The following is a 14745-nucleotide window of genomic DNA, read 5'->3' as shown; positions in this document are numbered from 1 at the left end:
ACCACCATACTTACATAAACATTTTTACATTCTCTCTTGGGTGTTGTGCAGAATAGTGTTTCTTTCCTAAACATAGAACATCTGCAGACTGCACCTAACAGATGGCAGCTAATGTATGTTACATCAAGATAATTTGAAGGACAGAGAGAACAACACAAACTAAACAAACACAACTCACTAAGTATATTTATTACTCAAGATTTATAAAAAAATTTTCAGCAATTCCATTAAACTTTATATTGAAGTTGGGTTTGATTCACAAGTTCACATTTTGTACAAAATTTTAACTTAATCTTTTTTTTTATTTCATGAATTTTTATATTATGACAACTTCATTTCCAGTTGTAATTTGTGTGTGTGTGAGAGAGAATCTATATCAATAGGGGTGCCACCTCCAACAAATAGATCAAGAATTCGGGGGCACAATACACCAAAAAAAAAAACAACAATCACAAACTGCACAAATCCAGAGCCAACTCCTCACCTTCAGTCCCAGCAGACCATTAGTACCTGACCTGTGGCTGAGCCTTCCAAGCACACATCAGACTGATTGGCCACAGCTGGAGACACTGTGCCCTGTCTTCTTTTCTCATGTGATGTCCTTGGTCATTGTGGACAATGATGGACAAACTAAGATGTGTGTGTGTGTGCAAGTGTGGCTATGCGGTAAGAAGTTTGGTTCTGGGCTCAGTTCCATTACATGGCACCTTGGGCAAGTGTCTTCTACTATAACCTCAGGCTTGTGAGTGGATTTGGTAGAAGGAAACTGAAAGAAGCTTGTGCATATGAGTAAATATATATGTGTGTGTGTCTGTGAGAGAGAGAGAGGTATGTTTATGTCCCTGTAACTTAGTGGTTTAGAAAAAGAGACTGAAAGAAAAATACTAGGGCTGATTCATTCATGTAAAATTCTTTGAAGTAGTGCCCCAGCATGGCCACAGTCTAATGACTGAAACAAGTAAACGATAAAATACATATATTTATTTATTCAAAGGATGTGTTGTTTGTTTGTTTTCATGCATACTTTATCTCTTCCCAAGTGAAATTAGGAGTCAGGTAAGATAGTCTGTAGAATATCTCGTTTGTTGACTCACATACTTTATGTAAATTTAAAGGAAATATGTGCTTATGCCATCCTTGTACATCTGCCACCGTCCAATGTAGATTTTGAGTAGAATAAGGTAAAATGAAGTTTGCTTCCTTATTATTTATGTAATTGTTATTAAGAAAATATTTGCTGTGTTAAAACACCTAATATACAAAAGGAAGATGGCTCTAGAGGAAGAAATATGAATAACTCAGGTATTTGTTGGACAAGACCTCTTTTATTTATTTCAGCCATTGAACTCTAGCCATACTGGAGCATCACCTTGAAGGGTTTTAGTTGGACAAATCATCCTCAGTACTATGTTTTTTTTTTAAGTTTGGTACTTATTCAATCATTCAGGTTCTTATTCCATCATTACAGTGACATAAACAAACCAACACCAGTCGTCATAGGGGAGATGAGGATAGACACACACACACGCGCGCGTATGATCATTTAATGTCTGTCTTCCATGCTGGTATGGGCTGGATGGTTTAACAGGAGCTAGCAAGCACAAAAGACTGTGCAAAGCTCTGTCTGATTTCACATGGTTTCTATGGCTGGATGTCCTTCCTAATGCCAACTGCTTTACAGTGTGTGCTGGGTGCTTTTTACTTTACACCTGCACCAGTGGGCCCTCCCCCCCACACACACATAGATCCATGATGAGTTTCCACCTGTTTCCATCTGCCAAATTCACTTGCCCAGGGCTATAGTAGAAGATGCTTGTTCTAAGTGCTGTGCAGTGAAATCAAGAACACATGGTTGCAGTGTGAGCTTCTTAACAATGCTTGTGCCTCAAATTTTTTTTTTTAAAGAAAGAGTTTTTTGTGGGGTTTATAGTTTGGAATTTTTTCTGCAAAAGTATTTCTAGACTATCAGATCTTGTATTGATATTTTGACTGAGATTTCATATAAATTCAACAAGTCTCACTGACAAGCAACCCATCCTATTTGCTTTTTTATCTAATAAACTAATTTATAATTATAATAATAATAATAATAATAATTATAACTATTATTATTATTGTGTGAGAGAGCAGTGTATGACATCAAAGTGACACTGGGATACAAATATATGAAGCCCAATATACCCATCATGTCTACCCATCTGATTAAGGGTACACCAGCCACATGCATCACAACTATATGTGCGCAACATGGTGATCTCATATTAAGAGAAACAGCACATGACCTTGCAGGTGGGGCCCAGTTAGAATTTTCTTTAGGTCGAGTAGCCCATCCCGCTCAAATAAGGGTTATTTAAGAATGCTGAAATCCGAAATCCGCCGAAACTACACCTGATTATATATACTTTAGATGAGTTGTAGTGCACCTGAGCACTGTACACAATTATTATTATTATTATTTATTATAACACCAATGTTTCCAGAGGTGAATTATTGAAATCTCAAAGAATCCCTCTCAACACATGGCTATGATGCTCCCCCACTACTTCTGCTTGTGGTTAGAGATGCACATATTGGCAGCCACTAAGAGACATGGTCAACTGGTTATGGTCAAACCACTGACAAGCAGATCTGTGGTATTAAGCAGAATATTTGCTGTAGTCCATCTTTTATACCAAGTCAAAACAATGTACATGATAACACTTCCAATCAGTTAAGATGAGAAGCCTTGAAACCACATCCTGGTCCTGCATCAGGGCATTTATTCTTATTATTATTATTAAAATTTTTTCTCTTATTTTACAGACGTGTGTAACCGGGCAGATTTACCTGAAGTTGAGATCTTAAGTCTTCTTGAAGAACAAATTCCTAAATACAAACTTCGGGCTGATACTATAACAGATTTCCGTGGGTATGACAACGAAGACTGGATTCAAACCCCTTTAATTCCTTTGGATGACGATCTTGAATTAACTACTGAACAAATCGAAGAAACTTTAAAATACTTCAGTAAGTGTACTATTTATTATTGTATCATCATCATCTTTTCTTCAGATATATATATATATATTGATATATTTCGGAATGGTCATTTTGCCAGCCCATATAATACAGTAAATGAATTAATTGCATCGCAATCATTATCATTTATGTATTAATTTTGTTGGGTACTTCACTAGCAGTATATTGGATATATGTTATCCCATGGAGGGTTGCATTTACAACCCCTATCTCAATTTGTATATATATATATATATATATATTAAGGTATGTAGAAAAATACAACATGGACAAGAACGTATAACTCATAGAAGACGATATAACTCATAGAAGACGATATAGAAGACGATATATATATATATATATATATATATATTGAGGGAGAGAAGAGAGATGGTAGTCTAATAGCTGGTAGCTAAATACTTCTCACATTTGTCCTCATGTGAGAGGATTTTCATCTCTGTACTTTGAACCATATTTAGTTTGAAGTTAGTCAGCCACTAGAAGCTGTTCTCTCCCTTTCCCTTTATCTGGTCTGTTGTTCAGTTGGGATAAAGGAATAAAAAAAGTTCAGTGTTTTCCAAAAGTCACATACAACACAGTCTCTGTGATTAAATACATGCCCTGACACTATACTAGCTTCTTAGTTATGGTCTATTAATTAGCTAACTAGAGTGGAAAAAAATCGTCTAAGTACACAATTTTTTTTCACTCTGTTGCAAGTTATAATGATATGAGGTTCGTACATCAATATTACATTTCTCTTATTTGGTTGATCTCTCTACTAATTCAGCTCAAGCCAATAAAACCTACATCTGACTACCTAATCTGATGGCAGCTGTTACTTTAAACACACTGACCTTGTCTATCAAAGGACTTGTTTATTATTTTGATCATTAGTGCTAACCTATATTAGCTTGTGTACATGATAGAAGCAGTAAGAATTTTACTGTTCCTACCTTCTGCACCAAATTGGCATTTTAATATTGCTTTATTTTAGGTTTGTATTGTATTATATTTGTTCATTTTTTTTATTGCATAAATTCTAACTCATAATTTTTCTTTTGACTCAATTCATTTCGTAAAAATTGACAAAATAATATTCATTTATGAAACAATGTTTTTTTATGAATCTTAATTATAATCTGTTATTCATTTTTATTCTATTCTGTACTTCATAAAAAGATACATCTTCTAACATTTACATCAACAGATAATCACGATTTACTAAAATTCTGTTGCTATGTTTATCTATTTATCTTATAGGTGTACACCCATTTTCTAAATACCATTACTTCCTTAGTTTCATCTTGGAAGTTTTCATGCTCAGGATACAAATCCTTTTTGCTTATGTTTCACAAAAGGGACACTGCCAATAATAAAAGTCATCATATATATATATATATATATATATATATATATATATATATATACACACATACACACACACACACACACACACACCACACACACACACGTGTAGCTTATGTACTATAACTTTCAGCATATTCCTCTTGTGTTTGTTTTTAGTGTCATGATTTTTGAGTACAGGTCACAGCCAAATGTTAAAAGATTATCTCACTTCCGAGAATAGCAGAAGGGTGGGGTGTGGGACATGCAAGTCTATTTATCAACGATAATCTGATAATGTTTGGAGGTTAATCTCTGATTGGGATTCTTGTATTCACTCTTAAGCTACTGTCCAGCTTTGCAGATTGTTCATTTTGTAGTATGTTTGAATGTGTGACAAGTTGGTAGCAACTGAGCAAAGAATTTTAAGAAATGAAATTAAAACATTAATTTATATATTTATCAATTCATTTTGCAAGATTCCTGGTGTGAAACAGTGTGTTGAAACAGGAATTTATATATTACTCAGTAATTAGTTATGTTGCATAGTAATTAGTTGATAATAATTTACTTCAAAGCTAAGCATAGAAAGAAAAATGATTCTTGTTATATTACATCATGTCATAGAAACAAAAACATTTTAATGAAGAGTTGCCGTGGAAACAAAACTGTTATGTGTTTTTGTTGTTTCAAGATGAAGATAAAATATTATTGCTTTCAAAACTGGGGAAATAGGGAAGAAATCAATTTCTAAGGTAAACTTTTATTAATCATTTGCTGATTTTACCAAATTTTCTTTTTCTGTTCACTTCTTAATATTGTCTTCACTCTGCATTATAGCAAGTTTTTCAATCCATGTCCCATTCATGTTTTGTGATAACAAATTTAAATGACATAGATCTATTTTTCAATCTATGTATTGATTTGATATTGATCTCTAATAGCTTTGTCCAGTGGCTGCATTCAAAGTTATGATATTGCTATTAGCAACAATCAATTGTTCACGTAGTGATCTAGTTGTGACTCTGTCTCTCTCATCTTTATCATGGACATACAGTTCTGTATTTTAGTTTTTAAAACTTTTATGGTACTGTAATAACAATAGCAACAACTTACTGAATCTTTTTAAAACGATTACTACACACAGTAGTATTACTACATGGTCAGAAATCAAAACAGTTTGAACCATCCTCCTGTTGTCCAGTACCATATCAAAGTTTGTTTCCATCTCTCATATTTTCATCAGTCCCACTTATTTTGTCACAGTTGAAAGAATGAATCCACTTTTTTAATTTCATGAATGATGGATTTGTTAAAAATCCAATATTTGGTGTTGCTTTTTATTGGTATACATTGAAGAACTTCTGAAAGAGGATGGCCTTCTCTGGGAGTCAGAAAATCATAAGTTGGATTTAAGCATAAATGTTTCTTTGTATCTACGTCACCTATCTCTATGGTTTCTTCACCAATTACCTTTCATATGATCCGTGTCATGATGTTTCAGCCAACAACTAGTATTGAACCATTATACTTCATACTCCTGCCTTGTTTCTGATGTTCTGCTAAATCTTATATTTTCACTTATTTACAACAAATCTTGTTATGAATAGACAATATGGATTTACCATTATATCTGCGAAAATATACAGGTCTTTATTTTTTAAAAATTTTCTTTTCAATCTTAAATATTGACAAATCAGTTGTCTTCCTTTGCCAAAATTTTTTTCTTTTTTTTTTCTTGATGAACCGTTTTAATCCCTAAAAGATGTTTTTTTTTTAATGAAAATACAGTTTAAGTTTTATTTTTCCATCTAACAAATCTGTACTATCACATATTAAATTAATTGTGACTGTATAGTTGAGAAATTTGCTTCCCAACCACATGGTTTCAGGTTCAGTCCCACTGTGCAATACCTTGAGGAGTGTTTTTTTACTATAGCCCTGGGCCATTTAAAGCCTCATGAAGGGATCTTGTAGAAAGAAAATGAGAAAAAGCCTGTTGTGTGCACACACGTCTCTCTCCTTGTGTTGACATTGTGTGATTGTTGTGAATGAATGTTCTTCATTTTCAATCTTCCATAAAAACATGTCTGGCCATGGAGAAATATTACTTTGCTTGGAAATGGGTAAAGGTTTGCAATATGAAGGGCATCTAGCCGTTGAAAATCTACCTCAATAAACTCCATCTGATTTATGCAAGCCTGGAAAAATGGGTGTTAAAATGAAGTGATGAGGGTGATTATCTGTGTATCTTTTTTATCATGCCTTTTTGTTCAGTTCTGCTATCCTCTCTCAATGTTATTTGGTCATATTTCATTCCAGTTTTCTCCTTTTCGTCATCAGAATCTCTTCCTCAACTGAAGTTTTTAATGCAATCAGTGTGTATGTAATATCTGTATGTGCAAGCACACACAAACATGCACGTATATACCAACATACAAACGTACACATACATACATTTACTCTATTACTAACTTATCCTCAATAAACATTCCTCCTATTAATTTCCTGCCTTCTTAAAGGTAATTATTTTCTTTTTTTATTTATTTATTTTTACCATAACTGAAGTTGTTGCTGGTTTATAAAGGTTGCTCCTCTACTGAAATGATCATCCAGCCAACTATTCAGTTACAGTTCAGTGCTGAAAATAATAATTATGAAAGAGTTGTACTGAGTATAACTTGTAAAGTTTATCATTGCTAAATTCAGTCACTTTCTCTGTAGCCTTTGCTGGCTTATTCACGTTGGTGTGACCATGTCTTGTCTACTTCAGTTAACTAAAAGTCTATTTTAGCTTTTGGTAGAAGAGAGAGAGAGAGATTGGGAACATCCCTTGGTCCAGACGATCATTTATTTACTAATCTCCCCTTTCATGTCTTATTGTCTAACATAAGTTTTTTGGTATCAGTCCCATTCCATTTCGATTCTATGAGAGAGAAAGCCCTTTAACTGAACGTGTCCATAATTACATTAAACTTTTCATCATAGTATTATGAATCATCACAACAGATGTTCTTCTAACTAAACTAAGGGGAATAAGTTTCGTTGGTTTAGTAACTGTCACTGACAAATCCTGACAGAAGTGTCAAAAATTAATCATGTTACTAAATCACTTCAAATTCTTTAATTTAAATTTTTTTTTTTGTCATTTGGTCCAGAAGGGGTTAATAATTTACTTCAAAGCTAAGCATAGAAAGAAAAAATGATTCTTGTTATATTACATTATGTCATAGAAACAAAATCATTTTAATGAAGTGTTTCATTCCACAGCTCTTCCAAACTCCAAAACTTGGAAACTCATACATTCTATTTCATTAGGGTAAAAGTGCCAGCTTACATAAAGGTAAAAGTGCCAGATTGGGTCTTAGTTGTGATGGCTAAAATGAAGTGCAGATCTGTTTTGGTAATTTTTATTGAAGTATTTTCTTGTTATTTATTGTGCAAAATGCATTTAAAAATACAATTCTAGGAAAAAATCTAGTTCTAATGTGTTTATTTTTCTTCTTTTTTTAAAGAAATTATGTTATAAATTTTTTTTTAAAGTAATATAATGACATACTCTGAAGATTTTCTTCCCATCGAAAATGCCAGTTCTTGTCTGATCATCAAAGTCAACTAATGTCAAACCTAGTTAGTATTTAGATGGAGTGACTGCTTGGGAAAGCTAAGTGCTGTAAACAAAGCCCTTAGTTTCATAGGTGCAAGCATGGCTGTGTGGTTAAGAAGCTCACTTTGCAACTTTGTGGTTTTGGGTTCAGTCCCACTGCACAGCATCTTGGGTAAGTGACTTCTACAATAGCCTCTGGCCAACCTGTGAATAAATTTGGCAGATGGAATCTGTGGAAGCCCTGAATGGTACTGCCCAGGTGTCGAGACCATAATGATATCTGTGGAGTGGCTGATGATGGAGGTATTTTGGATTGTTGGTATGGCTGTTTTTGTATATGTGGAACAGTATTATAACACTTCCTTTTGATATATCATCATCATTGTTTAACGTCCGCTTTCCATGCTAGCATGGGTTGGATGGTTCGACTGGGGTCTGGGAAGCCAGGAGGCTGCACCAGGCTCCAGTCTGATCTAGCAGTGTTTCTACAGCTGGATGCCCTTCCTAACGCCAACCACTCTGTGAGTGTAGTGGGTGCTTTTTACATGCCACTGGCACAGGGGCCAGAGGAGGCTGGCAACGGCCACGAATGGTTGGTGCTTTTTATGTACCACCGACACGGACACCAGTCAAGGTGGCGCTGGCATCGGCCACATCCGGATGGTGCTTGTGTGTGTGTATGTAGGTGTGTGTGTCTCCCACCACCACTGCTTAACAATCAGTATCAGTTTATATGTGGCACTATAACTTAGTAATTCAGCAAAAGAGACCGATAGAATAAGTACCAGACTGAAAACATAGATACTGGTGTAGATTTGTTTGACTAAAATCCTTCGTGGCGTCGCTCCAGCATGGCTGCAGTCCAATTACTAAGACAAGTAAAAGGTAAAAAATAAATAAATAAAAATTTGGCTTTAATACTTTTAAAGAAATTAAGTTATAAAAAAATTCTTAAAGAAATACCAGAACATTCTTCACGAAAACCTTTCAATTTCAAAATGTTGTATTTGATAAAATCTTCATGAATATGTCTGGGAAATGTTTAGAATAAGCAAACTACTGAAAACTTTCTTTCCATTTTCAAATTTTTTTCATAAATTAATGATTATTTTTTATGTTTGTTTTGAATAAGTCTTTCCATTTTCTTTCTTTTATTGTACTGTTAAACTATATATTTTGTAACCTAGCAATGGGCTACATTCTTCTTCTTTTGTAGTTTCGCATCACAGAAACTTGTATAAACTACTGAATTAGCACTATTGTTTAAAATGCTTGTTTTTACATTCCTTGCTTTGATTTCTATTTTGTTGGTTCACTATACCAATTCTCTCTGATTCTAAAATATTTTGTTTGAAAGTGGAAGTTGAATTTGGAATCATATGGTTTTCCATTTGTCCATTCTATTTCTAGTACTCACATAGTTGCAAATTTAAAGAATTACAGCCTCATGTACTTTCTGGAAATATATACTGAATTTTCAGAGGTGCCGGCATGACTGTGTGGTAAGAAGCTTGCTTCCTGACCACATGATTCTGGGTTCAGTCCCACTGCATGATACCTAGGGCAAGTGTCTCCTATTATAACCCCAGGCTGACCAAAGCCTTACAAGTAGATTTGGTGAATAGAAACTGAAAGAAGCTTAGAGTGTGTTTGTGTGTGTCTTTATGTTCCCCCACCCCCAGTGCTTGACAACTGGTGTTGATGTGTTTACATCCCCATTAATTAGGGATTTGGCAAAGGACTTTGATGGAAGTACCAGGCTTTAAAAAAAAATACTGAGGTCGATTCATTTGACTACAAAATCCTTCAAGGCATTGCCCCAGCATAGCCACAGTCTAATGAGTGAAACAAGTAAAAGAAAAGACCAAATATTATATTTCAGAAATAATCTGTTTTCAGTGGTAGAACTCAAAGTAGATGAAATTATAAATAATACAATGTAAATATTGGCTTTAAAAAAATCCCCTGCGGATAGGTAAAGTTGAAGGCTGCAGGTGAGACATGAACCTATATCTTCTGTGAATATCTTTTATCTTTTACTTCTTCCAGTTGTTAGACTGTGGCCATGCTGGGGCACCGCCTTGAAGAATTTTAGTCAAACGAATTCCTCCCCTCCAGTACTTATTTTTTAAGCTTGTTATTTATTCTGTCAGTCTCTTGAGCTGAACTACTAAGTTATCAGGACATAAACATACTAACACCGGTTGTTAGACAGTGGTAGGGACAAACAAACCAACCAACACACGCATGCATGCACGTGCATATACTCGACAGGCTTCTTTTAGTTTCTGTCTGCTAAATCCACTTGCGAGGCTATGGTAGAAGACACTTGCCTAAGGTACTTCGCAATGGGACTGAACCTGGAACCATGTGGCTAGAAAGCAGACTTCTTACCACATAGTCACACCTGCACCTAATATGACAACTTTCTTGAAAAAAAAAAATTAATAATTTTTTTTTTAATGAAGGTAACATTCTACTTTATTTCATTATTTATCTATTTATTTATTTTCTGTTTGTTTTATTTTCCACATAATGATGGTTTTAAGTGAGTGTCAGTCAGTTGATCCAGCTTAAAGAAATATCTGAAATATTCTTTCTTACTTTCTTCATTTACTTTGAATTGGTCTGAATGACATGAAAGCCTGTCGTTAACCCTGGAGTGATTCAACAGTCCTGCATTTTTATTTATTTTTATTTCTGTTTCTTTTTGCCTTACTAACAAGAAATTAGCAACCAGCCATGGACACACTAATTCTTCTTCTTTTCTTTCTTTCTCTCTTTTGCTCTTAGCAATATCACCTCTCTCTCTTTGTTTCTCCTCTTACCAACACTTCCAGACAATCTACTGCCTTCACTACTACTCTAACAATCATTATCTTCCCCACAATTATTACTGCTACTAAAGAACTACTCTAGACTCAATCACCACTTACTTGTCTTTTATTAACATCTCTCTTTGTTTTGTTTTGTTTTTTTTTCAATTGCTCTTGTCATTACACACCTGTCATTTTTCTCCCTTTACCTGTTGAAGAAGCACTAACTTAGCATGGTGCCATATCTCCAAACTAATGTAGCCAAGCTAATTTGTTAGTAAGTGCTAGTCAAAGCATGAATTCTAGTTGAATTCTTCTACAAGCTGGCTGACTTTCAATCCTAACAGTCTTCTCAACCATGTGAGTGTTTCTTTAAATTCACTGGGTTTTTTTTTTACCTGGATTAAAAGTGAAAAGTTATGCAAGATATAGCTTTTAGTGGCTGTGCAGTATTTCCCAATTCAAGACAGCGTCACTCATAATGGATAACTATTATTTCGACATGTGGTTTGTTTTCACCACTGCACTGCCTACCAGAAAAGAAAGTTTACTCTGGGTCGTTTCGTTTCAACTACACATGGTAGTTTTCTTAATCAGCTTTGGACTACCTCTCAGGTATACAGTAACTGTACCTTTAGGTGTATACTGACACATTCTGTTGTTATTATTTCTTAATGGAAAGTTATCCAGCCAAATCAGATGGTTGAGCACATGGGAAATAACTGTGATTCACTTTCAGATGAATGCAAATCATCTTTAACTCAGAAGATGGCTATGTACATGCAAAAGAATATTTATATGGAAATGCTAAGAGCATTACATATTACAATGGAGGCTAGTTGTAATAATAATAATAATAATAATAATATGCATATTGATTCTTTACTTTTGGGAAAGAATTTGATTTCGTAACAAAAACACTTATATATGTATATATATATACACTCAAATATACACATACATACATTCTTCAAAAGATTTCGTTTCATTGGATTCAAACACCATGTTGTAAAAGTGGTGATGGATGGTTTATACAGTATAAATTCATTGGATGATCTTGCAGGTAATATTTAGGGCTTTATCTTGCTTCTTTATTAATCTTTTTGCTAGTTCTAAATTAGGTTGTTTCAAAAAATTAAAATAATCCTGACAGTTGTATTAGAGGAAATTTTTCTGGCTACATTTGTAATAAAGTGAGTTTAGATTTTAGTTAGAAAGTTGACAAAAATATGCTGACATTTTTATACACTCTGTAAAATATTTCAATTTCATTCACATAAATATTTTATTGTATAATTCAACAAATCCTTTGTATTTATGTCACCAGCAATGAGATTAATCTATTGTTTTGTACAAATCTTTTATAATGTCACCCTCAAAAGGATTAATATCCCCTGTATTTAGAATGTTTTCTCTCTCTCTCTCCTTAGCTGTTTCTGTGTCCCATGTTACAATTCAGTCATTGTTGTTTTCACTTAATTATTTACTGCACAACAAAGACCTCATAACATTCTTACAGGTTTGGCTGTGTTATCAAGAAGCTCGTTTTGGGTTCAGTTTCACTGCACACTACCTCGAAAAAATGTTTTCTATTATAGCTCTAGGTTGACCAATGCCTTGTGAGTGAATTTGATAGATTGGAAACTGTGTGGAAGCCTGTTGTATGTGTTTGTGTTTGTCCCCGCCTACTGCTTGACAACTAGTACTGGTTTGTTTGCATCACCATAACTTAGTAGTTCAGCAAAAGAGACTGATGGAATAAATACTAGACTTAAAGAGTAAGTTCTGGGGTTAATTAGTTCAACTATAACCCTTCAAGGCGGTGCCCCAGCATAGCCATAGTCCAGTGACAAGAATTTCTGAGACTGGTAGGAAGGAAGGAAAAAAGAAACAAACAAACAAACAAACTATAACTCACAGATTGTTGCAGACTTTAAACCTGTTTCGAATACTTGTAACACAGTAGGCTCTGCTAAAGGTACTCTTAGGTCACATGGTAGTGTCAAACTGTATGATGGATTTAGTTTATCACCCAAAGCGTATACATTCTGTTATTCAGATTTTGTAGGTTCCCTCTTACACCAAGATGCCTGTTCCTGCACCTCTGTCAATAGAGTAACCATGTATCTCCCCTACAGCAAGACACTTGTTCCTGTACCTATATCATACTTCTTATTACCTGGCATAAAACCGCCTCCCTCAATACTACTCCATTGTCAGTTGAGGATGTCTTGTCTTGTGAGTTACTCGGTGACCTCACTGGTGTTCGTGCCACAGAAAGACCCCAACACTCAACTGTAGAGTGGCCGGTGTTAGGAAGAGCATCCAACAGTAGAAACCATACCAGTGAAGTCATTGGAGCTTGATGAAGTCTTCTGGTGCACCAGCTCCTATCAAATTATTCAATCTATGCCAATAATGAAAACACATTAAATTCGATGATGATGATTCCATCTCTATTCCTATGTACTCACAGCATTCATTTACAGCCACCTATCAGACATCTTTTACTCTTTTCATTCTATCATCACCAGATTTTCTTTTATTGATGATGTCCAGTGGGATTTTAATTGTGTTAGTTCCATGTGTTTACAATTGACGACATGAATATTGTTGCTATGTAAGAAGTATTGTGTACATAACAACCATGTCTGCAGTTGTTTCTCCTCCGCCATTTCCTCCTTCTTCTTCATTATCATCATAAAATGTTGAGTGAATGTCTGCTTATTAGGCACAGCTGTGTGCTTAAGAAGCTCTCTTTGCAACTACATGGTTTTTGAATTTAGTTCCACTGTATGGAAACTTGGGTAAGTGTCTTTTACTATAGCACCAGGCTAACCAATCCCTTGTGAGTGAATTTTTTAGACGTAATAAGCACCATTAAAGTGGGAGTCGATGTCAGTGTCGCTTGATTAGCTCCCCATGCTGGTGGCACATAAAAAGAACCATCAAAATGTAGTCAATGCCAGTGACCCCTGACTGGCTCCTGTGCTAGTGGCATGTAAAAAACACCGTCCAAATGTGGTCAATGCCAGTGCCACGTGACTGGCTCCCGTGCCAGTGGCACGTAAAAAGCACCTGCTACACTCTCATAGTGGTTGGCCAGATCAGATTGGAGCCTGGTGCAGCTTCCTGGCTTGCCAGTCCTCAGTCAAACCATCCAACCCATGCCAGCATCGAAAATGGATGTTAAACGATAATGATGATGAAACTGTGTGGAAGCCCATCATGTGTATGTCTTTGTATTTATCCCCACCACCACCACTTGACAACTGGTGTTTTTTAAACATCCCCATGACTTAGTAGTCCAGCAAAAGAAACTGAAAGAAAAAGTACCAGACTTTAAAAATAAGTGCTGGGCTTGATTTGTTTAACTGAAACCCTTTAAGATAGTGCCCCAACATGGCTGCACTCAAATGACTAAGTTAAAGATAACAAAATAGATTTCCATTGTAGACGTGGGTTTGATAGGTCTGCAACACATTTCAATCTGTATTATCTTATGGAATGATCTGAATCTTTTATTGTTTCTTCTATCCTTAAACCTTGTTCATTTTAGTTGGTTTTCTGTTTTGTGTACTCTCTACCACTGTATCAAAGTTATATCAAACAAAGGAGCTTTTAAAGTCATTACTTGAATTGCTAGAAACAGCAGCCAGATTCCCTCAATTCACCTATTTTTTTTACACAGGTTACACGCTACCTGAAAATATAAAAAAGAAAGAAAAAAGAAAAAAAAGGGAAGGAAAGGGAAAATAGTTATCAGAATGTTTTTCGCTTTAGATCTACTTGATCCAAGCTGACCTGGGACTAAACAACAATGACTTCTCTTTCATTCTGCTTATGTCTTCCTATTTACTTGACTAAATGGTTCACTATAGTTCTACTGACTGCTGTGATAAAAAAAACTATTTACTATTGTTGCTGTTGACAATACTGCTCATCAAAGTTATTAAAAAAAAAGGATCTTTTCGG

General features: G+C 34.9%; 1 protein-coding gene across 12 annotated transcripts in view; it reads left to right on the top strand.

Moving 5' to 3' along the window:
- LOC115214989 (trafficking kinesin-binding protein 1) overlaps positions 1-14745 on the top strand; it is a 257960-nt gene that overhangs the window by 141486 nt on the left and 101729 nt on the right. For 11 of the 12 annotated variants that reach the window (XM_029784096.2, XM_036505230.1, XM_036505233.1 and 8 more), the window contains exon 3: positions 2803-3006. In XM_029784096.2, coding sequence (XP_029639956.1) covers positions 2803-3006 — 204 coding nt within the window. Of the gene's footprint in view, positions 1-2802; positions 3007-4841; positions 5103-14745 lie in introns of those variants that run through there. The other variant, XM_036505234.1, reaches the window with a different exon arrangement.

The sequence above is a fragment of the Octopus sinensis genome, linkage group LG8 (assembly GCF_006345805.1).
Source record: "Octopus sinensis linkage group LG8, ASM634580v1, whole genome shotgun sequence".
Classification (NCBI taxonomy): domain Eukaryota; kingdom Metazoa; phylum Mollusca; class Cephalopoda; order Octopoda; family Octopodidae; genus Octopus; species Octopus sinensis.
This window is presented reverse-complemented; position numbering and strand designations above follow the sequence as displayed.